The sequence below is a fragment of the Drosophila erecta genome, unplaced genomic scaffold, assembly GCF_003286155.1.
Source record: "Drosophila erecta strain 14021-0224.00,06,07 unplaced genomic scaffold, DereRS2 tig00000055-arrow-pilon, whole genome shotgun sequence".
Lineage (NCBI taxonomy): Eukaryota > Metazoa > Arthropoda > Insecta > Diptera > Drosophilidae > Drosophila > Drosophila erecta.
The window spans coordinates 13,181,379-13,206,977 of NW_020825200.1; the positions used below are offsets into that span (position 1 = coordinate 13,181,379).

A 25,599-nucleotide genomic window follows, 5' to 3' on the forward strand; every position below is an offset into this window, starting at 1 on the left:
GAGTAACTGTGCCCAGCTACATACTCAAGCAGTGTGCTTAATTTTCTATAAGCTAAAACGGTTGAGTCTGTTAAACAACATTTATGTTAAAGTAGTGCTCAGTTTTCAATGAGTGTAAAACTGTCCGAAATGTTAAACGACATGACTGTTAAACAATTCTGTCTGTTAGCAGAGCGGCAGTTATGAAGCAGTTTACATAGCCCTCTATCGGAGCATTGTGGAACTACTCAGAAAGCAGTTTACCTCTTGTACCAATAACAGAACATGCAGTGCACTGAAATATTTGAATTTAAGGCGCCAAAAATGTGATCTTATAATTTCGTTAAGATAAAATAGCTTTAAAATTATTGCATTCGACTTTGAACAATATTTACTTAAACTGTTCTTCTTTTCTTTTCAGGTAAGCAAGACAAAGTCAAATGTTTATGTCCTAGTATCATTTATGTATGAGCATGTGAGTACTACGAAATCCTTTATCCCTGCCAATCCATCAAATGAACATTCATTACTTTTTGCTGGTTTGTCTTCCCTTTTAACGCATAAAAATAATTTGATCATACACCAACAAAACTAACTTGTACATACATTTAACTGAGTAAAACAGTCAGTAAAACAGTCAGTAAAACATGTTAAAGTCTTGTTTATTTCAAAAACTAAGTAGCTAACAAGCTTTAAAACAATAATGTAATATATTTGAATCGCATTTCCTTGATTTGATTGCCATTCTGATATCACCTGTAAATTGTAAATAATTGGTAATAAATGTTGTAGCTTTGCCTTGAATTATTTTTTGTCAACGTCATACATTTTCTTAAAGTACTAAAAGTTAAGAGAGGTCGCAACTGAATGCTTTGCGGATGTGTACCCACATTTGGAAATTTACTTTAGATTTCGTTTTTGGAGTTGTCCCCTGTTTTTCTTCCCTAATTTTCAAAGTTACGCAATCCTTTCTGCTGTCCTTTCAAGCTAATTGTGCTGTCCAATCAAACCGCCGAATTGCCGCTGAAAACCACAAGCATTGGAAATCGAATTACGTAAATAGAAACGAATGAAAGACAATTCGCAAATAAATTTCGGCTTGGCGGGTAAAAGTGGTCAAAAGCAGAAAACAGCAGCAACGAGCGATGAAAACTGGCAGATAAACTGCGAAAACAAAACGGTGAAGCGATTTCGATTCCATCGAAAATTTCCTTTGAGCTGACTGCAAATTTCTTCTCAACGATTTTTTGTTGTCTTATCTGCGATCGCAGTTTTCGAGGCTCCCGTTTTGGAATTTTCCCCTCGCTGCCCGCACTTTTCTTGCAGTTTTCAGCCGAGCTCCATTCACCTAATTTTCTTGAACAACAAATGCTTGTTTTTCACAACTTTTGCTGAATACTTTTATTTCCTTGTTGGCTCTGGGGCGACATACTGAACAACAACAAAGCGGGAAAACACAATGGCAAATGAAAATGGCAGTGGAAGGCGGAAAATGCTGCATGTAATGTGCATTTAATTTGTTGCTGCAACAACAATGCAGCCGCAATTTTCCATAGTTTTCAATGGGGTCGTTTTCTTGTTGGCTTTGCTTTGCCAGTGCTTTGCCCATTTTGTGTTGCTCATTTTATGCTAATTTTGCTACTTTGCCATTATGCAAGCTGCAAGTGGCGAAAGAAAGGATGATGACAATCCAGATGCCAGGATGACACTGCTATTTTCAAGAGGTTGACTCAAGAAAACGGGCGAAAGTATCGAAATTGGTGGGAATAAATAGTACGACACAAAATAAGCACTTTATAACCGCGAAAAACGTTGGCCCAAATGAGTAAATTATAAGTTCTGCTCATCTACCCATCCCGAAATTAAATCTTGCTGTGCAGAGGGTAACATTTTCGGCATGTGAGACAGAAAAAGTTTAAAAAGTTTCCTCAAACCTAAAATTAGCAATTAAAATCGTAGCAGGAAAACAAAAATAAAAGGTTTTAAGAGCAAAAACTTCGCTGCAGTCAAAAAAAACAGTTAACCACAAAACTAAAACACAAAACAATAGCTTTATTCCACTGAGAATTATGCACCAGCCCAAAAGGAAAACCTGCAATCAAAGGAAAATGCGACTGCACGGCAGCTAAAATTTCCACTTTATTCTTCAACTTATTACTATATTTTGCACTCAGTTTTGGGAGAAAATGGCCTTTAGCCTGTTGGCAGTCTGAACTGCAATTTTTTTTAGGAAAACTACTCTCTCCACGCCCTGTTGCATTTAATTTATGCGCTTAGTTGTGGGGGGAAAATCAGCTTGGCTTTGTAGAACGGAAATATGTTTTTCATCCTCAAAGGAAAACTGACTTGTCGTCACTCTGTCGCAGATCAAACATTTTGCAAAGGAAATGTTCGCTTTTACCCTATTTGAGGAGATTAATTTGCCACAGCGTAATTGACAAATTTCTGCACTTCCCCGCCATTTCGCTTTTTGTCAGTTTTATTTCGATGCATAAATTGCATGTGGCATGCCACATCCATCATCTGCCGCAGCAGCAACAGACTCCATGCTGCATCCTCGGCAGTTGTGTGTTGTTTATGCCGAGAATTGGAGCGCATCGACAAGTTGCCGCAAATGTTGCATCACAATGTCGCCCTGTTGCTTTTGTGCTCTCGTGCTGTTGTGCTGTTGTGCTGGCAAATGAAGTGGAAATTGAGTCTGATCTCGTTGACTTTGCATTTGTGGTTGCACTTTTTCTGATGCCCCACGCGTTTTTGTAGCTACTGTACAGGAACATTTTGAATGGAGTGAGTAAGTGCACGGCAAAAACATTTAAAACGTTGAATAACTTTCACAAACAATTACGCAATGTAACCACATTCATATCATATATTTTTTCAAATAATCTCCATGTTTTTAAAACACAAAGCAAACTTTATTGGCAGCCAAAGCCTTTGCAAATTCATTTGACTCGATACAAGCAAATAAGAAACAATTTGTCGCACAATCAGGCTTTCCTACTACACCAGATTCGTTCACCTGATTGTCTGGCACCGATCACAGTTCACTTTCGAATCGCCACTCGATCACTTCATTGCAGCAACACCGAAACGACTCCTGTTGCCTGGCACCGAATCCCCACCTATTCCCGCCCCAAAAGAACCTGCATTTTGATTTCAATTGGCGTAGAAAACGAAATTCAAATGATGTGACATCTATATTTATATCTAAGGCTACTTTCTTAAACCTTTCTCTTAAACCTATAAACTCTTTATTTTTATTTGAACTGCGTGCGACCTTTTGCTTTGCCAACACCAAAAATCCAAATTGACAAATCCAGCTTTGTGACCGCTTCAAATCCCGGCGGCAATCGGAAAAGGGCCCTTAGTAATCCGCACATAGGAGGGCCCAATGATCCCTCCTTCATGCACCGACTGAATCCCCAGCTCTACTACTACAACAAATCGCAGTCGGGCAGGAGCTCCTTCTGCGTGGACGAGTCCCTCTGGCCCACGCACAATCCCAATGGAGCGGTCAGCGATACGCACTTGTACATGGGCTCCAGCACGGATGAGGACTACGAGGAGGCCATCGATCAGTTCTCGCCCACCCTATACACTCGCTCCGCCAGCCGAGCGATCCCCATACCGAGTAGTGCTGGCAGCAGTCCCCAGCACCAGCTGCATCGTTCCCAGCCGCGGATTGCACTGGGCGTCGGCCAAATGGATCCAGCGAGTGCGGGTGCCTTCAGTGCCAGCCCCTCGATTTACGCCTACCCGCACTCGCCGTTCTATGCCAGTTCGCCGGAAACGTCGCTGTCCAGTGCCGCATTGCCAGGACATCCGGCCGCCAGTTCGCGCATATCCTTCAGCTATGATCCTGCCTTCCAGCGTCTGCAGGTGCCCGCCGCATCCGGCGACCGCAAGTGCAGATCCCGATCTCCGCTGGAATGTGCCACCGTGTTTGCCGCCGTCGCGGCCGCTGCAACTTGCGGTGGTGCAGGTGGTGCAGGTGGCGCAGCGGACACCATTATCAGCAGGTCGGTGGTGTGGGTCGATCAGTCCGCCCTTTTGTGGTTGCGGGTTCTAATTGCCATGTCCTACTACTTGTCGCTTGATTTTGTTCCTCCCCCGAACCCATTTTATATGTGTGTCCTCCTCGGCGAATGCTTGGTGTTCCTAATCGCTTGGCCTGTGGTGTTGCACGCTGAATATTGTACTGTATTTCCGGGCGGTTTCTTGTTCAAGCGAATGCCCTTGGCGATATTTAACACTTCCTAACGTGAAAGTTATTTACCAAACATATAACACAATTTATTTTTCAAATAAGTTAAAACATAAAAAGCACAAATTTACTGAGTTAAATACCAGCTTAGTTAACACATGCTAACACTTCAGTCCTAAACGTTATAAGAAAAACATTTGCCCTACTAAAAAATATATTAGGTTGTCTTCGATGTTTAATTCCTTTTATGTCCAATATTTTGGTTTTATTTTTGATGTGCTGATATAAATTAGGCATGAATTAACCATTGTGGTGCGTAAATGCATGTTTGCCTGTTCTAAAAATCAAAATCCAAAATTATGTTAATGTATTTCAATGTAATTTAGTTTTTAATGGAAATCCCCAACTTCAGCGATCAATCATGTTGCGTAAGTCCGCAGCTGATTCATGTGGCAATCAGAAAATGCATCCTTTTCGTGGTCCAACGCAATTTATAATCCAGTCGCGAGCCCTTAAGGCTTCTTCGCCTTTTTGCTTAATTATAAAAAGGCAGTTTGGCGGGTGGAAGGAGGTTTCCTGCGTTTTTCAATCAACATTCAGCGCATTTAAAAGTTGTGCGAATTCGCTCTTGGGTTTGGTTTGGTTTGACATGGCATGATGTCATTCCTAAACTTGGCCTCTCTTGTAATATCTGCCTCGGCTTTCGCGATGATGATGATGATAATGGTGGTGATGCCTTAGCATTTGTTGGCTCATAAGCAATATAAAAGCAATTCCTTTGAGGTGCTGGCCAGGCCGCAACGCAATTTCTCGCCAGCGAACTGCGCAAAAGTGAAAAGGGTCTTCCGATAGTTCCCCAATCCACCCCAAAAAAAAAAATAAAAAACATGGAGCCCCACAAAGGCGAAGCTTTGTGGCGGAATGGCGCACCAAATTAGGTATCCATGCGACTCAAGTTCATATGTTTTCGAGCATGATGCGAAAACATTCCATAAACGACATAATGGCCTTAGAATTTGTCTTTAAACATGTAGAAACAGTACTTCAACTGCGAGCTTTCGCTTGAATTGCAGATGATCACGCAAGTTTTGAAAACTATTTGAAAGTGTTGCTCTGATTGCCTTTAATGACTCACATCTGACTCAGTTGTAAAGTTCACGGATGGCGATTAATGTGTGTATATAAGGAGCGAGTACTGTGGCGGATGATTAATCGGAAACTTTTGCTCTTCCACCAAGTTGTATGAATTCTGCTGCTTCCCACACAGAAATAACACTGAAACGCTGTACTTTCTATTCCATCCATTCTCACTTATCATCCTTCACCGCTATTAAACTTGCCAAAGGTGGTAAAAATAGATAGCACTGCTGCTTGGAATTGGAAATAATGAAGAGATTTATAATGAACTTTAAGTGTATAAAGTGGTACTTATTACGAAATATCAATGGTATAACACGTAAATACCAGATATCATTATCAGCAGAATGGTAAATCCTTGAAAAGCCTGTTCGCCTCAAACATCTCGATCTTTCTGCCGAAATGCAGTTTAAATGCACTCAAAAAGCGCAGAAAATGAAATTCCGAAAACAAGTCAAAAAACAAAAACCCTCGACTTGAGTCCAAAATGCTGTATCAAGTTCAAGGTCAGTAATCCCAGGGAACTGGGTGCTCTCCTCATTTGGTTTCTTCAGTACACTTTCCATGTTCCGAGGATGGGCATCCATGGGCTGGAATGTGAGCTGCCGGCTGGCGACTCCCCAGACCAATTAGAATTTCAATTAGGCATCATCTAGATGGGCTGCTCCCCACTTGGCTTTATCTCACTCAAGAGAGAGGCTGGCGAATGAAATGTGGTGTTTGTTGGTGCCACTCTCCTTATCGAGGGGCTCTGCTCCCCGGTTTCCCTGCCCCATAAATTTGGGTGAGCTCGATTTTTGTGTGGCTGCGGCTGAATGGTTTGCTGCGGATGATGTCAGCATTTATTTTTGGCACAAATGCTTGCAGCCAGCCGAGCAAAACACAATGGCCAAAAAACGAGCAGACAAGAGCAGCAAAACAAAAAACCGAAATCCCAAATAAATGAGAGAAAAAAAGAAGCCGAAGGCAAACCAAAAAAGCCGCAAAACATGCCAAAAATAATATTCAAGCAAGGAAAAATAAGAAAAGAAAAGCAAACCAAAAAAGCACATAAACAATTATCTTATGGAAATGCTTTAAGGAGTCGGGGTGATGAAGTGTAGGCCAGATGCGAGTCTTTTATGGCCAACAGTAATGTATGTGCATATGTTGGCCCAGAAGAGGGCCTGAAACGATTCTTCTTGTTTACCTTTCTGTGTCTGGCTTGAAGATTTCTCTCGTATTCTTCTGGTCGATGGCTTTGTTTGGCTTTTGGGCCTGTCTAAGAGGCATTCTTTGGCCTTTCTTCGGCTGCCACCGAAGATCATTTGTCGTCGCCCACTTGTATCTGCAAGATACGCCGATTTATATGTTGGTTTTTTTCCACACATAAGTACATATATCTTGTCATGTCATTTCACATTATTGCCTACTCGATGAGTCGTGGTTATTTATTTGTTTTCCTTTTTTATACATTTACATTTATATTTATTTAATTTATTGATTACGGATTATTTAGGCCTATTCAAAAGTGCCTATTCACTGTACAAAATGTATTTTGATTGCGAATATGTTAGGTAACATTTTTATTTTTAGTTTTGGTGGCCCATCTTATCATCAATCATTTTTTCTTTGTTGATGAAACGTCCTTTAATTTGGGGGCGGACTTTTGCAATTTTTGCATCGCTTAAAAGTCACAATTAATATATTTTGTATTTCAACATTCACTTGGAAAGTCTAAAATCATCCTATAAATATTTAAATAATTTCGGTTATTTTGCAAGAGCTCTGATTAAAAGCACATCAATCACAAGTTGTATTACAAAACGCAGACCATTAATGCGAATTTCGGCTTCTGAATTATGTATGCCAGCGAGGGGAATCCAACAAACGCAAACCCATTTTATAATTACATAAATCAAAAAATCAAAATGCAAAATAAATTTTAAAAAAAGAGTGAAGCCCCAGTATATGCACTATATCATTGGCCTTTGGACTTTGCGATAACCGTAAGTCTAGAGTATAAGGAAGTGGTCGAGGTACTTCAACTGCCTAAGCCAACTGCTCCACTGTCCACACTAATCGATGTGATCACATTAGCATTAGTCGAGGGACATGGAAAACGGCAAAACGGCAAAACGGCAATAGACTAGACACAGACTTGGCTGAAATGTGCAGGCAAAACCGGGTACTTTGAAGACTAACGAGCTGAGCTACAACAAAGGCGAGCGATGGCGACGCCATCATGTCTGGCACAGTCGCTCGTTCACTGGAAGTCGTTAATTTCTCACCCTTTCTCCACAGACCTCCCACATCCGCGGTGGGCCACGAGCCAGAGACAAACCGACAGATATAGATACACTTTTCTATACACTAATTCCCATTGCAATGCGGGGCAAATTACATTTAAATGCCTGCCACTTTAAATGTCTATTCAAGGGGAGGCGGCAGGTTCAGTTGAGAGATGGCAAGTTGGGGCGTAAAAGGGTTGTTTATTATGTATTAGAAAAATGTCCAGGGAGGAGGAAGATGGGCGAAATGGGGGAAAATGCAACCACAAATGACACTGGCACATATACGAATTTGTAATAAACCTCAAAATTCCTAGGATGAAATATAAAAATGCAAATTACTATTGCATGACAAGACAAAACTTTGTCTTCAATTATTTCAAGAGTGGCAATTTTTAATTGCACTTTTTAGTTCCTAAGTAAAAATGTAAGTGCAGCTCGCGTGGGCGTTTCGAGTATCTTTTCATTGTTGTTTTTCTTTGAGATTTTCCAATTCGATAAATGCTTTTCGTTTCAATTAGTTAATTGCCATTGGCTTTGTTTCCACGAATGATTCGCGATGAGAAACTGTTGCATAAATGAAAATGAACAATTAACTGGGTATGGTCGCATCTCGATAGATTCCGATTGAAGTTTAGAACTCATTGATAATTCGCAGCCAGCCGCCACTTTGTATTCTGTAATGGCGTGAGCTGAATAATTCAGGGCTGTCAGGTGTCGTAAGTCCAGGTGGGCGTCAGAACCTGCAGCTCATACTGATGTGAAACGTCACTGATGCACTTCATCGATGGGTTCAGAGGGTCTGACTTGTGGTAGTATAGGCAAAAAGCCTCCTTTATATAGTTATATTAACTCAGTGTCACTGTTTTGTGACGGCACTTGCGTGTTTTAAAATTCGACTGATTTGGCATCATTGTCTTGTCTAGTTACGATAATTGGCATCACTCATGTTGATTTGCCATCATTAAAGGGACATTTATCACATTTGCACAAAAATGTAGCGTAGTAAAATACAGCAGTAAGCAGTCTAACATTAGTTAATTACAGCAACCAACTCAAGCGAACTTTTGCAGGCTGTCAAAATAAAGATTTGACTGATTTGGCATCATTAAATGGACTTTTATAAATTTAACATAAAAATGTAATTAATTACAGTAAACACTTGCAATCAGTCAAAATAAAGATTCGACTGATTTGGCATCATTGTTTTGCCTAGTTGCGATAATTGGCATCACTGATTTTGATTTGCCATCAAGGGACTTTAATGACTTTTGAATAAGAATGTAGGCTAGTAACATACAACAGTAAGCATTCTAGCATTAGTTAATTACAGCAACCAACTCAAGCGAACTTTTGCAATCAGTCAAAATCAAGAATCCCACTATTTGACATACACTTGATTCCAGACATTTGGCCAGACCCCCGTTGTCCATGATAAACTGAAGTTTTAATTATTTTTCCTAGAACCAGCGGCCACGTGGCAAATGTTAAACAGAAGCCGCCGAATGCTAAACACAAACACAGAGGCATGGAAAAGCGATTCTGCTCGCCATTTACCCGCGTCTATTTGGCCAAGCTAATGAGTCGATAATGGTAGAGGGGTTAAAGGGGGGACGTTGGAGGGACAGTTTAACCACAAAATAAGGCAAAATACATACATATATGCTGGCGTTGGCACATGGCGCGCTTCATTAGTTTGCCAGAGGGGAAAAAAACAAGCAACCAGCAACCTGAGATGAAAACTGTGGGGGTGGGAAACAACATTTGTAGAATGCTTAAGTTCGTTATGGTTTCGGGTTACAGAAACTCACAGGGAAAGACGTCAAGAGATGGCTAATAACGTGGCAGACATTCTGGCGGCGCAAACAAACTGAGGCAGTGAAAAATGAGGCACAAAAACCAAACTGTTGACTAAGCCAAGAGACATAGCCACAAGTTTTCACTTAATGCTCATTTTCATTTTTGCATAATGCAAAGAAATTCTTATGAAACCTCTGGCCACGCAATGTTATGCTTGCGAAATGTGGAAAATAATGGAATAGCTCGGCTTGAATAATGGTATATCAATTATTATGCAAGCATGCAGAGCTCGAAAAACGCTGGCAAAGTTAGCCAGAGAATCGAAATGCAGTTGTGCATACACTTTCTTTTCGGAAAGCCCACTTGCTATCGAGTTAAGCCTGAGTTTATAGATTGTAACAATTCACCCTCATATAACTATTACTTTATCGTATTTATTAAGTCGTAAAATCTTAATGCTCAGCGATTTGGCTGCAATTTCCCGGTAGACTTCGTTCCACCCACCAAGGAAAATTGCAAAGCAACCAAAGGAGGTCAGGTTTCGCCCTGCAGTCATCATCGGCACAATCACAAGCTCCATGACAAGCCCAAAATGCCTCAAGTCAAGCCACTGCAATAGAGAAAAAAAATTGAAAAACTTAAAGAAAAGTGTTGCCGCCCAGCTGAAATAATTGCATAGGCAAGTTCCCCAGTCTATGCCAAAATAAAAGTGCAACAATCCAACCGGCGGCCACAAAAGCGTCAAACTTCAAAGCAACTCCAACCGCAACAAAGAAAAGCATGAGTATGGAAAACAAGCTGAAATTATGATTAGTTGTAATTTGATTTTAGCCAGCCTTTTGCCTTGCGGTCGAGTTTTCCTCGCTGCCATTTTGCATTTAATTATGTGCGAAATTTGTGATTTTATGGGCAGCGATAAAAACAGCTTTGCTCGAGTCCAAACAAAAGCACGAAAACCTTGGTATCGAATATCTGTTGAGACTGTGCCATACCCTATACACAAGTTTGAAGTATAAGGTTTGAAGTTTACTTGTTCGTTTACTAACAATGTTTACAAAAGCATACCACTCTTGTACGTTCGTTTTAGAAATATGAATGAAATAGTATTGCCCAATATGCCAGCGGTATGCATGAGCCTACAGGGTATCAAGGAAAATAATATCTTAGAACGTGCCGCACTTTGGGACTCGAATCGTTCGCTACTGGTTGTTGTTGCTGGGGAATTAGAGCAATGAACTGTGGCCACGCTGACTTGTCTCAGCCGGAACTATGAGTTCAAAGTGCCCATTGCGAGAAATGCAAAATACGAGAAGGCAAAAGGCGAAAGGCCCAGAGACCACACACTCGCATGCAAACAAACCGATTTGAGCACGAAAATGGCACGGGTAAACATTCAAAATTTATAGAAACAACAATGGCCACCAGCAACTGCAGTCCTGCTGACCCACAAAAAGGGTCTTGTTCCGGAGGTGGTTGCACTACCCTCCTCTACCACTACTACTGCCATGTGGCACCCACCTTGTCCACACCCCACGGAACATTACAGAAATTGCATTCGAAGGCGGACGCACTGCACGCGATGGTGTCTCAAATGTCTATGCAGGCCTCTTTTCCACGAATTGTTGCACTCCAATGAAAATGCATTTGGTTTGTTGGGCCCAAACGGTCGTGCACAAGTAAATACACCCCAAAAGTCACAGTGCCACAGTGGGATTAGACCAAGTTGACTTTAGCCAGTCATCAATGGGTCAATATTTGCCATTATTTGTTCAGTCAACAGCAGACAGCGCATAATATTTGGCCATTTGCAAGCGAAGAAGATTGGAATGCGACCAAAACAAAAGGCAGCTAACTTAAATTAAACTCTGACGTGTTATGGAAGATCTATTGGTAACTTTGAAAGCCAAAAAAACCCCGAAACCAGAAAAGAACTAATATTTGACTTGTTACTTAGCCCTTTCCCTTCATTGTTCTTATTTTGCTAATTAGGTTCATTGACATTTCCAAGCACGCAGGCAAAACCACGAAAGAGAAAACTACTTTGTTTACTTACAAGCCACCACAAAATATATGTAGATTTATAAAAATAAGCCATGTATATGTATAATAGCGCTATTTTTAATTTGATCTGACACTATAACTAATGGCTTGGCAATTCTTCATATATTATGTATTTATATTTATACAACAAAAGTTTTGCTTTACGATGTGGATATATAGACACAGACTACACGTGTAATTGTCTTTACACTTATTACGCTTATGTGACAAACTTTCACTTTTTGACGAGTACTTATGGAGTGATTTTAAATTCGAGGAATGGCGTGACCTCATCTACATTTAACAATATATTTAGCCCAAGAAATATATTGGCTTTTCTATGAGAACGAAATTATTGTCATTTGTGAATGAAATAGTTGAAGTCATGTCCCATATTTAACTCTTATCAAATGCAGATACGAAGCAAGTAGCAGATAACCACTCTTAATATATGACAGTTGGTCGGTTTCGAAAGACATTCGTTTATGGCGCACAATAAAAGTGATAGATTGAAATACTGATATGAAGTTGGGCAATGCACATATGGGTAACTCACATTTGCGCAACACTGTCTGTTTAATAAATATAGTACATATAATAAATGCATATAATTGCTAGCAATACATATGTAGCAAAGACCACCAATTTTACAATACAAGTTGTTGCCTTAGCCCTCATATTTTTACCCCTACTTATTTTCTAAGTCGTTGGCTAACAACAACTCGGATTAGAGGCCTGCCAGTTGAGCGAAGCCAAGTTGATTTAATCGCTCAGAAAACTGGTTTTCGTTCCTAAATTAAAAACAGTTAACAATGGAATTGTGTGTAAGCCAGTTGAACCATGCCCAGCGCGTAAGAAACCCTTGACTCGCTTTTAGCTTTGTAGTTTATTTTTCCAGCTTAAAGGCCTAAACTAAACTTAAACTAAATATGCATAAGGTACGATTTCTTACATAATAAGATCTTTCATTTAAATCACATTGCACTTGCGTGCGGTCAACAAACAACGAACGAGATGGGTAATGGGTAATGGTAATAAAAACAATCAAAGCACATTTTTTCATAGGAATATTTGGGTGGCGCAAGAGGAATCTTCTGTTAATTTCCGATGATTATTTGGGCACACTGCCAGCGGATGTGTTGCAATTTGTGGTGTGCCCATTCTTCTTCGTTTGTGTTTACATTGTTCAACTACATAGCCACTAGAGTACAGTCATGGCGATGAACATGAGCAGTACGAGTATGAGCCAAGGGCAGATGAACATCAGGCAGGCGACTTCAAACATTTTGCTCTGCTTTTCTCCACCGATCTGCTGCCAACTGTTGCTTTTGTTTGCGATACGCAGGACCTTTTCCACAGAGCTCTCTTTGTTTTCGCCTGACACTTCTCGGTGGACAACCGAAAATCGTGGAAACACACACACAACAGGTACGACGTTCGCCGCCACACTGAGCCAGTCGAACCTTTTTCCTCGTGTTTGTCCACGATGTTGCTGATGGGCGGGCGGCGATGTGTTGCTGTTGTTGCTGCTGTCGCTGTCGTTCGGTTACTTGTCGCTTCGGCTCTTTGTTTGCGTGTGCCGGTTTTGGGTCTCTCTCTCTCTGCACTTCTCTCTGCCGCGCTGTCTCTCTCGCGCTTATCTCTGCCGCTTTTTGTTTTCGATCGGTTTAAGCTTTTGTTTGGCTTTAGCTGTACATGGGGCTTACCTTTCGAGTTCGCGCCGAGTTCGAAAAGCTTCTGACAATTGCACTTCAATTCCATTGACCCCACACATCAGCGATTTGACTTCTCGTAGTTTTCTGTTTGGCTTTCCTGCGCGTCGTTCTTATCATTTTCCTGTGGGCTATCATGAATAACCTCGATTTTCTCAGGTGAGACATAAGTTCTACCACGTGTTTGCACGCCTGAGTTGTAATACAAAGTTGCAAGTCTGACTTTAACTAAACAGTTTGAAAATAGAACTCAAAATTAATGGGATGATTTTGCTTAACCTCTTGAAAGCTGTAGTTGAATATGTGCCAAAGTGCACAAATTGTAGTCAAAGTCCTATAATTATCTTCCTTTTTAATACAAATTTATAATGCTTCCCAACAAGCTCTGCACAATTCCTAAGTGGCCCACATAAATCGCAATTATACTATCAGAAACATGACTAGCTGTTAGCTGTTCGGCTTTGTGGCCGAATGAGAAGCATAATTTGAGAGTGGAGCTGATCGTGACCTTTTACAGAACTGGTCTGGTAACTGCACCCATTGCCATGTGGAAAATTACGGGCAACCAGTTTTGTTTACTTTGGGCTCCTTAAGACCCAGACAGCGGCGATGATTGCTTTATAAAGTACTTTTGAATATGTGCTTACCGCCAATAAGGCGATAGAAAAAGTGGACAAAGCGAGGCATTCAAGCCTCGTCATCTAATCAGTTTTTCACTTACCACAACTACACATCAGCCTATCTTATCAAACGTTTACTTCTCAAAAAGGGTCTTCAATGATGATTGAATTGTGTTAAAAATATAAATGAACTGCATTGCATGACAATAACCTAATTATATAATTACATTTTAATCAATTCATTTAATCAAATAAAGAATTAGTTTACTTGGAATTTTAATTAATATATTTTCTCTTTTATTTACAGGTATGTATATGATATAAGATCTCCGGTTTTCCACCCTATATTAGTAAGTATATGCATATCTTTGATTGGGATACCAAACCAAATGGAGAGGTGTGCAAGTACCTAAATTATTAAAAAAAATACTGTAGAATAGTAAGTGCAGTCTTTTTGCTGGAAGTTTATAACAATATTCTGCTAAGTATGCTACACAAAATATAATACTACTTTAAATTGGTTTGGCTTAATAGTTCTCTTCTTAGTACCTTTACAATGGTATTTTACTTTTATTTCTTCTAATCTTAAAGATAAAATCAAACTAGGTATAATTTTGGTGCACCAACCAATTTAAAATATATACGTATACGTAATTTTTTAAAGAACATTAAACGAAGGAATCGAAGGTCTTAAAACATTCTTTGTGCATAACATAAGTATTTTGAGGTGGACACATGGCGCATGTTGCCTAGTTTTAAAAACGGCCATATCTTACGTTTCATTAATAATAAGCACATTGTCCCTCATCACGTATACGCCTAGTAGGCCAAGTGTTTTCAAGAACTAGTTCTTGCAGCACTATTTTCAACCATTTATTTAATTCTTCTGCATTGTGGTCGTTTTTATAACAATAATTAGTCTAAGTTTGCCCTTTTTTGGCTCCTTTGGAACTCCCTTTTCCCTGTTAACTTTTCGGACTTTCGGACTCACACGCAGCGAAATTCTATTGTTTTGTTAGGACTCTGAGCAGTTCGTTGTGAACATATATTCGCGTAGCTGATTTTTAGCTTTGTTTACTCAAGTATGTGGGTCATGCTCCACTTGCAATCAGGACAGCGAGAAATGAATGGGAAGGGACAGGCCCATATATAACCAATTAATGTTGGGATGTCCGTAGAGTGATGTCCACTAAAAAAAAAAAAAAAACGTGCTATTCATTTCGAAAACAAAGGAAATCCTCAAATTCCATTACTGACGTTGATTTACCTTGTCATTGAAATTCGTTCGCTGGCATTTCATTCCTTCATGCGATGTTACACAGGTTTTTGTGGCATTTCTCTGCCATTGCCTTTCCATGAAGCCTTGAGGAAGGACCTTTCAAATGGTTTCGCCTCGTTGATAATTTATAAATTGGTGTAATTATTTTGGCCAGCGGAGAACTTACAAAAATGGGGACAGTTGAGAGGCACTTCCCTCTCTCACTCTCTCTCTGGCTTTTTGTCTATTGTGCAGTGTTCATTTCTGCACAGACACATGCAATCGCTTCCTATCTCCCTTCCACTCATTTCACATGATAACGATGAATTTATGTTTTTCCTGTCTGTTATATTTATTTATATGTATATATGGTTGGGTTAGCACGTTTTCCTGTCCGATTTGCGCAGGCGTAGGAAAATTGAGAAATTGAGAGCCCCAAAACAGGAGCAGGTGTTATTTATGCTTCACTCAAATCCATATATATTCTATATTTATGTATACATCAACAGAGAGAGAGCAGAAGAGAGAGAGAGTGGGAGAGAGAAGTAAGGAAAGGGCCTCTGCAACACAGAGCTATTAAGACAGAAAATATATTCAAATTGGAAGGGAAAATGCAGAGGAAAAGCCAGATACAAATTTTCCTCTCGGCGAGAGCGCAAAATTCACTTTCTTTGCAAAAATCTAGCTCTCACGTGGCTCTCGCTCTCCCACCTTCTGGGGAAAATGAACTCGCGCGTGCTCTCTTTCTGCCTGGCGCTCTCTCATCTGCATGTTTGGGCGATGAACGCGCCACAAAAAGCTAGCAACAAAAAAAATCCTACCCTCAGTCAGTCAATCTACACTTTGGCTTCTTGCTAAACCAAACACAAAAACAAGCTGGCAAAAATATATAACATTTTCTGGCACTAAAATTTATAACAATCAAAATCGGTTCGATTAAGTTTAGCTAAAGTATTTGCGACACTTAGTTCGGGGACCTTTTCGCTTTGCAGAAAAAAGAGCCATTTTTGTGTGTGTGTGGCTTGTTTTTGTGGCAAACGCGGAAGTTTTCGCTGCTGTCGTCAGTCAGTCGTATTCGGACATCATCGCCGAGCGTTTGTGTGCGTTGAGTGTGCTGGGTGTGCGTGTATGTGTGCGTGCAACCAAATAAAGTTTACAACAATTGAAAAGTTGTAACGAAATTAGCAACAAAAATTGAAGCAAATTCAAACGGCATCAAAGTGTTTCGGTTGATTATATAAAATCAGCGAATAAAACGAATGCAGATTCGCATCTGGGCAATCAAAAAGTGAAAGAAAAGCGAGCTACCAAAAAATCTTTCATTCAAAACGCCTCGGTTGATTTCAATGTGTGCGTGTGTGTTGGCCTCTCTCTCTCGCTCTTACATCTTGCTCTCGCTCGCTCTTACTGCATAGATAATTTCTAGAATTTCGCGCCCATTTGTTATTTATCTTGTTTTTTCAACGCGAAAAAATAAAACAAAAAAAAGGAAATAAATATAATTATTCACCGAAATTATTATATTCTACAACAGTGATCAGCAAAAATTTCATTCATGGAAAACAAAAACAATTTAGAAATCGCTTTTAATAACGGAAATATTTTTATTAAAAGGTAATGTCACCCAATTCTAAATTGTAATTATTTGTGTTCGTATTGTTGGTTAATTCGTTTCGGTTTATGATTTCATTGTGTTAACCAGTACAAAATAAATGGCAAATTATCCAAATAAAATATTCCTCACATCCGATGAACATCAACGAACATCAAACATTAAAAAGCATTTTCCACAAATTGTTTTTTTACAAATTTTATTGCCGATTTTCCCTGTTAGAAAATAATGGAAGCGTTTGTGTTTAGAAATATTATTACATTTAAAATATCTGAAACTAGTAACAAATAATTGGAACTGGCACCCATGGGAAGTAATTATATTTAGTTAAAAATAAATTCCTCACAAAATTTGTTTGACTTTAATCGATATCAAGCCTTTGATCGAATAGCCTAATGTCAGTTCAAATAATTATTCTAATATTTAAATCTCTGCTGATAATTTTTATTCACTTGCATAGCAAACTACATAAGTTTTTCGCTGACACACTTCTGCTAGCCTAAATATTTGGATAATACCAAAGACCACATACGGCCAAAAACAGGTCCTTGTGGAGAAACCAACCCCAAAGTGTTCTAAGCATGCAATATCTACGCCCTCTATTTTCCACTAGTTCAGTACACTTGAAATCAATACAAGGAAAAACAAGTCATTGAAAAGGCAAACATTTAATCGCCTTGACTGGCACTTTGCCTTCAATGTCACGGCGTCCTTAATGGGCCAATGAAAGTGTCCTTCTGCCCAAAGCCGAATGGCCATTAATCAGAAATCGATAAATAGTGGAAACCAAACGGTTAATTCCCCTAGAAGTTAAGCGCAAGATGTTTAATTGTGCAAACATGATTGAGGGCATTTCCACAAGACCAAAGACAACAAGACCATTGATTTTTCCCTATCTTATGCTAGTTTCCCATATTCTTGCGCTTTCCTTAACGAATCATTGTTGTTCTTTTGCCCACACAAACTATTGGAGGTTGTCAGCTCATTTGTGTTTGTTGTAGCGTTTCCCACGCATTGGCATGACTAAAACCATAGAAAGAGCACCACCCCCTTTGATTACGCAACTCTTACTTGAAAGTTGATTTTCATTCATTTCCTTGGCGCTATTCGGTGGTATACCCTTGGGTTTTGGCTTAGTTTGTTTAACGTTCTGGCAGCCATAATGGCGTCACGTCAACACTGCGAATACGCAATATTTTGACTGGTGACCTCAGCAAATGGGAGGTGGAAAAAAAAAAAAAACCGATAATACACACCCCAAAAAAATTATCAACTTCGATTTGCGAGAGCGATCTTTTTCGCTTGAATGCAACTTTACCTATAATTTGCCCATTTTGGTAATTTGAACAAAAACAATTTAATTTGAGATCTATTCGTGCTGATAATTTGATTTAAACTGCTTAACAACATCGTTGGCTGGTGTACGTCATATATATCGAGAGATAGAACATCTGGCTGGTTCATTTAATCGATGTTTGCCTATTAAGCGGATCGCATTTGTGCATCTCTTCAATTTTATTTTTTTTTTTTTTTTCGATTTCCAGTAAATGAATCTTGATGAACTCAGCTGGCATAGAGCGGTTCTAGCCGGTATTTGTATCGGCTTTTGAAAGACTTTAATGATTGAATTCAATATTCACGTTTCTTTTATGTTTTTATTGATTTATAAATCAATTAAATTGAAGTATCGTTAAAGGAATTGAGCGATTAATTACTTTTACGGAACTTAATTGAGCACAAACTTGAATGCACCGTTGAGTTAATTCATCGGTAGTTCATTTAAACTTATAATAAAAGAGTACAAACTAAGAGCTTTCTTCTGTCAGACCATTATAGTTTCCGTGGCATAACTAGCGGTCCAGTTAACCTTTAGAAAGATTGTCCAAGAGGCAGACTTAAAATTAAACTAGTTTTTTGTTATTGCTACCAAAACCCCTTCTTCATATCAACCCGTGAACTTTTTCATATTCCTCCCATTAAAATGGAAATTTATGACCCGAATGCAATGGCATTTCGTAGATGCAAATCCCTCGTACTTCTGAAATGCAGCTTACGTGATGAAATCGTTTTGGAAATGTTGGCGTCCTTGGCAGCATTTGGCGCCAATTGTCAGTCGCTCAACTGCAGCTGAACGGCAACTGGAGATGCCATAAAGTCAAGCGAAGTTGGGGGAAACAATAAAATGTTATCATAAAAATCCAGGGGTGAATGGTGGGGCAGCAGAACATAGCGAAGCATCCGCCACGACCCACATTTGCCACCCACACAATGAATGCAAGCACTTTATGCTGTATCTGTGCGAATGTATCTGAGGCTGCTGCTGATTGTGGGCTGTATCTGTGTGTGCGCCAGCATCTGCATATGTATTTGTATCCGTATCTGGGCGAAGCGGTTGCAGCAAAGAACTGAACTGAACTAAACTCAAATAACAACATGTTCAGGTTTCGTATTTTTCTGTTGGCCCATTCGCAGGGAGATAGAAAGAGGAGGCGAGAGCGGCCCACCCATCCCACGATTGCTCCACATGGCGCAGTTTCCAGGTCAAGGTCAGGCTTGCTGGTTTGCATCTGTGTGTGTGTGCCTCTGTGGCAAAAACGATTGCGTTTCATTTTTTTTTAGTATTTTCTCTTGTTCCCAAAGCAAGTAATGCGCTTTTGGAAAGTTGACGAGTCCTTCGCCCGATCCTTGCCCGTACTTGTTTGGTTCTTTTTTTGTTTTCTTTGCTTTAGCTCAATGACGCGCACACACACATAAACACACACTTACTTGCAGATAGCCGCACACAGATACTTTGCATAATTCCATTACACACTGCGTGAGTTGCACTGAAATACGCATACGGATACCAAGAGTCGCGATGATGGAGGCTAGAAAAATGTGATTTTGACGTCAGCAAGGATTCAGAATGTGCATACATTTCACGCTTAAATGATTTTTATTGAACGCTTGGCAGAGCTGAGGTTTTAATTTGGGATAGTATTTATTGAAATGGCAACTTTAGTCCACCAAAATCGTACTGAATTTTGAATAACTATTTTACATCTCAATAAATATTACTGATTAACAAATACAACATAAAAACGAACAGAATTGGAGTCATGTGTACCCGTTGGACCTAAAAAAAATTTCAAAGTAGTGCATTTTCTTACAGTCTACAAGAAGCATTAAGATATTAGCGTTGTAATATACAAAGAGATTTCTTGAATTTTAACATTATGCTGTCCCATTTACTGTGTCCCATGATAATCTTGCATGAGCCTAATAAACATTACTTCCGCGGATCTCATCTAATGTATCAAAGCCCACTGGCACCCGCACGTGCCCAAGTAAACAAGAAAAGATCCTTGGCAAACATCCATTCATCCATTCCATTCCATTGTGTTGACTAGCTCTCAAATGATGCCCTTACAATGGGAACCAAGCATTAGACATGCAGTTCATTTCCAAACAGAGATTTCATTTTCTTGTTTCGCGCTGTGTTTAGTGTCGAGTTGGGTTCCATTATGAAAACGTTTTCAAGGCGAAATGGTTTTTGGTTTTGTGTTGTTTCATGCTGGGCGCCGTGTGTCAGTTTCAATTGAGTGTGGGGTGCTCTGTGAACGAGAATGTGAATGAGTTCGTTCTTTGGCATCGCATAGCATCTCAAGGTTTTCCACCAACTCTTTGCATGAAAATACTCGGCATGTTGGTGCCTCCAAACCTTCCGACCCCTTCATTCCTTCGAGGGCTTAGAAGTGTGGACCCTTGACAAAAAAAAGTGCTTGTACTGCCGCTTTGGTACGTGACTGGTTGGTTGGTTGGTTGGTTTGTTGCTTGTGTGGGCAGAGGGAAGTCAAAGTCAGGGTCGAGTAAAACATCATCGTTAGGGCCCCGCCACTTGACTATATTAAAAAGCAAAACATATGATACCTCAAAAAATATATAAATAATTCTGCCGAGTACTGCCTGCTAACCTTGCTCGTACCCTCGGTTTTGGGTGATTAAAAATGCTAATTAATGTGGGTAGCACATCAATTGTTACATTTTTGTGTTTTGGCCTGCTCGTGTAATGCCCATCTGGGGAGGCATCTATCGTCCTTTATTATTGTTTTGCTGAAATGTCTGTGCTTTTTGCTTATCGCATCTTAAACAAGTTGTTACACAGTTGTTGACACACAAGTGCCTCCAGCCGCAGCTGTCATATTTCTAGCCGCACTGTCAACTAGCTGTCAACAGACGCCATTTGTTGCAAGAAGCTGGATAAAATGGGAAACCAGCGACCCAGTGCTCGACTAACTTGTGTTCCCGAGACATATTACATTTTTGTACCACTTGACAGGCGGTCGAAGCAATTTCTATTGCGGTGGCACTCTATTCACTCGAAAGCGAACACTTCCTTGGGAAGGGAAGATCACATTTCCTGCATTATTTATTTTTCCCTGTCATAGCTAAAGGAATAGCTAGTGGATACATTGCTTTTAATTTATCTAGCTTATTGATTTTTTTCTAATTTTTTAATTTTAAACCATATAAAACCCTTTTAAAACTGGCTTCAGATGGCAGGCAGAAATAGGTAAATTATAAAATTCTTAAGGAAAATTCGTATATTAAATACATTGTTTAGTTATTTAAAATGACCAGTACTTGTAGCATTTGAAATTTCATTCATGCATCGAAAATGAAATGATATTTAACATTGGGTAACCCAGTTGTGTGCTACTGCATCTCGCATGCTCTTTCATCCGCTTCATGTGTGTTACGTAAGCGTTGTTCATCTGCCCATTTGTACGTGTGTTTTCTGTGCGGGGCATGCAACAAAACGCCTTGTGGCTGTGGCATGTCAGAGCTCTGTGAATGTTAATTAAATACTTTACTCCACACGCTGCAACTTTGCTTTTAATGAAGACACATGCAACAAACACCCACACTATCACCACAACACACCACAGAATGAAAGCTGAAACAGAAATTGATGGAAATTGGCAAAGTTTCAAATGAAAGCAAAATACAATTTGCCAATTGCTTTTGTGATTTCAATTTATATGTTCCTTTTTGGTTCAAGTCATTTTTGTATAACTGTTGCAGGAAAACCCAAATTTAGCAATATATTCTTAAGTTTCACAACAAATTACAAATTGTTATGTGATTTATTTTAATTGGTATGCAAAAAAGTGTTAAAAACCTTTGCAATAGTTATTTGCCAAATGGTAGACTTCTGTATTTCAATTTTATGGTCAATTTCATTTGAATTAAATACGAATTTGGCTCAAAGCAAGACAATGCGGTGCGCTACCAAACAGCACTACTAACTTTGATTAAACAACTGCGATAATTGCTAAACGACATAACAACAACAGTTGCATGAACATACGCGTTGCAAGCATGGCGGCAACAGTAGCAACAGTAGCAACAAAATGGCTGCGTTAGCCAATAAAATGGCTGCCAATATGGCGACGACCAGCAGCAGCAGCAACAACAACATCGGCGGCAGCGAGTCCACGCTGCAGCAACAACAAATGCTCCACCACCAACAGCAACAACAACAGCAGCAGCAACCACAATCCAATCTTATAATGCCCGCTGCAGTCATACAGCCCGAATATTTACTCAATAATGATCGGGGCTTATTTAAGGTTTATTGTTTTATCAAAGATTTCATCGGGTAAGTAAATGAGAAGCGACAGGCTGTAAAACACAAGACAAATTTCGCTTGGAAAATATGTTTCTTGGTAGTCAACAAATTTGCATTTTCCGCTTAGTTACAATTTCAATAGATCAATTATTCATATATATATACATCTTTATTTTAATTAAATGTCAACTAATACTAACTAATAATAATGACATTTGATGCCATTCATTTCGGGTACACAGTGAACAAAAAATTGAACTGTTTTAAACCAATATATGTTTAAAGGGTATTTTAAAATTTGTAATTTTCTGCATTGAGTCAGAACAAATAGTTTGAAACAAGTTTAATTTATTAATTAACACTTCTTCAGCAGCACAAACAAAACACAAAAATGTTTAGCATTCATTTTATTGAAGCGAATTTCGTTAACACCCTTTAAAAACATTAAACTTCAGACATTTCTGTAATTAATGCATAGACCTATGTAAACAAATATTGATTAACACCCTTACATTAAGAGTTTTTAGATTCCCCTTGATTTTTAACACCACCCTGTATCAGTAATATTGTTTTAAACTTTTTTTTTTTTTTTTGTATGCCGGCGCTTATCGTTTCTCGTGGCACACACACTTGTGCAACCCAGTGTTTGCGCCTTTATTTGTTCATATAATTCATATTTAATCAACTGATAATATAAGAAAACTGTTCAACTTGCTTTTGTGCTGACTGCCCGCCTCTGGAGCTCTGCTCCAATTTCTGTGCTCCTGATACACTTGCTGACATTATCACCTGCCCTCGCAGCGCGAATGATATGGCTACGAGTTTTCATTCGTTTGTTTGATAACAGCCTAAGGCAGCGGCGGAATATCAAAATACACCTCAGCTATCGCTCTGTGAGGTATTGGCAGATAAAATACAGGATGCGATTGGAGTGAAATCGACCTTCTTGGGCCTATTTTTCTATAATAATCTTTAACTAATAGATTTTTGATTTCGATTTGTTTAAAATCTATTTTCCAACTGCTGCCAATCTATGAATTCAAAAGCACTTCCATCAGGGAAGGCTTTCTTAGTCACACAAGTGTTGGGCAATACCATTTCGATTAAAGCCAAGTTAGCCTTGAGAGTTATTTCCAAACACTAGCTCACTCAAAATTAGTCAACTTCTGTGCTGAGAAATAAATTCCGAATTGCAATCATAAAACTTCGGCTAAATTATACATAAAAATATATAATATGGAGGACTTAAGTGGCTTGGGCTTTACGGTCAACATGGTGTTGATGATCTGTGCCGCCGTCTTGGGTTACTTGTACGCCTTTTACCATCAGCGGGGTGACAGACGAAATGCGGAGGTTGGTTCCAAAATTCTTGCTGCCAATCTGCCTGATTTGCCCCCAATCAAATTGACCCTGGATCAGTTGTTGGGATTCGATGGGACCCGAAGTGATGGCAGAATACTGGTGGCGCTCAAGGGAAAAATCTACGATGTGTCCAGTGATTTCCCGGAATTCGGCTTAAACGGAACCCTGTCTCATGTTGCTGGCAGGGACTTTACGAATTATCTGAAGTCGATAATGGAAACGCATAAATCAGAGATCAACTACGTCGATCGTTGGGAATCCATACTGGAAACGAATTATTCATGTGTCGGTATCGTCATCGATGAGCTAGGCAATCCTCTTATGGGCAGAATTGAGAATGATAATGATGATGTGGTCGAGGAAACTCAGGAAGACATGGTGGAACCAATCAATGCAAATGAGAAGTCAAAAAAGACACTAAACGAGGTTCTAACTGCCGAAACATTGCCATCGGATACCAAAACAGAGAAATATTTAGAAGAGCCCAACTCTGAAGTCCTTATCTGTGCAGAAGTTTCCGATTGTTAGAAATCAATAGTTATACTTAGCTTTAGGCCTAAACAATTAAATATTTTATTAGTATACAGAGATGATAAAAATGTAGTCATTTTATAGGTAAATCGCACTAACATTGTTCTATTAAAAATAAATTTAGAATAAGAAAACTGTTTAGCCGTTTTAAAATGCTTTTTAAGTGCTTAGCTATGAATACATGTAATAATACATGTTTATTGGAAGAAATTTCTCTATATTCAAATTGTCACGATATGTTTGATGTTTCGTTGGCCCACCTTTTTTGAGTATTCATTGAATTTCTAAGAATTGTGCCTGTTGTTTCCCAAAACCTCTTCACCTGTTTTCTGTGGTACTTGACGCTTAGTGCCAAATTAGGCGAAGCATTTCAATTAAAAGGCTAAACCAGTTCTGTATTTGACTCATCCTTGGGCTGTCCACCTGCCAACAGGCTGACAAAAGAATATTCAGAGTCGAGGAAAGGGCGATAGAATTGTGTGCTTATATTTTAGCCATCAGCACCCACACGTTTGGTGACACACGTCGTGCAGTTTTAGCCAAAATTGGCCAAGCTTGCGAAAATTGATGCCATTTCCCCTTTCATTTGGTTGGTGCACACTGGGATCTGTTGGCCAACAAATTACACTCGTGTGACGTCTTTTGGCAGGAAGCTGGCTCTTTAAAATCGCTGAAATTTATTTTTACATGTACCCAAGCACTTAATTTGTTGCTATACCTGATTACGACAATTAATTAAATCAATTTTTTTCGCATTTTGCTTTATTTTATTTTCGTCGTTATTGTCGACTACGGCGACGACCTTTTGCGTCGTTTCAATCAGTTGAAAATTAATTATTTGCCTAGGCATAAGTACTTGAAATTGATTGGAATTGAGTTTCACCTTATTAATTGATATTTATTTTTGCATTTTCTTTTCAGGTAAGCGTTTTCATTTCAAGCTACTTCAAAAGACAGTAAGTTAAACGGGGTGGGATACTTGGAAGCACAGGGTTAATTAAGCAGGGGAACGTGAAGTGATTAATAATACAGAGCAGCCCATGGTATGAACCAATTAATGAAGGGGTCTTAACTGGTTCGTATCAAATGAGAAATAACAAGAAAGGAAGCCACCATCGCCTTGCTTATGGACATGTAATAATAACTTACTTACTGACTAATCCACTTTAATCCACTCCAACACAATCATTTGTGTATTTGCACAACTTAAAATGGTGTTATAAGAAATGTAGAGTTCTCGACAGGTAGTCAAGTTCTACTCAAAATGTTGACTGTTAATCAGAAAACTGCTGGCAAATATTGACTTAGTGCTTTTAAGAGGAATGTGGCTGGAACACCTGCAAATTTTTCTTATTTAGCCCTTTTTATTAAAAACTATAGTTCAGAAACTATAATAGTTCAAATTATTATTAGCCAGTAACAATTCGGAAATGATTCTATTTTACTAAAACGAAATCTTAGTT

The 25,599-nt window shown here is 39.2% G+C and overlaps 2 protein-coding genes across 3 annotated transcripts in view; both read left to right on the forward strand.

Annotated features, from left to right (window-relative positions):
- Window positions 1–25,599, forward strand: part of LOC6541198 (protein bunched, class 1/class 3/D/E isoforms) — a 91,726-nt gene that overhangs the window by 26,515 nt on the left and 39,612 nt on the right. Inside the window, exon 1 of one of the 2 annotated variants that reach the window (XM_015158956.2) lies at window positions 21,878–22,273. The exons of the other annotated variant lie outside the window; for it this stretch is intronic. Coding sequence (XP_015014442.1) covers window positions 22,026–22,273 — 248 coding nt within the window. The 5' untranslated portion in view covers window positions 21,878–22,025. Of the gene's footprint in view, window positions 1–21,877; window positions 22,274–25,599 lie in introns of those variants that run through there. 2 annotated transcript variants of the gene reach the window in all.
- Window positions 23,333–24,265, forward strand: LOC6543125 (membrane-associated progesterone receptor component 1). Its single transcript, XM_001969692.3, has one exon. It carries the CDS (start codon window positions 23,480–23,482, stop codon window positions 24,131–24,133), a length of 654 nt encoding a protein of 217 aa, XP_001969728.1. The 5' UTR covers window positions 23,333–23,479; the 3' UTR covers window positions 24,134–24,265.

Bases quoted from the DNA above. Each gene is read 5' to 3' on its own strand.
- LOC6543125 (XM_001969692.3), top strand. From the start codon at position 23,480: ATGGAGGACTTAAGTGGCTTGGGCTTTACGGTCAACATGGTGTTGATG.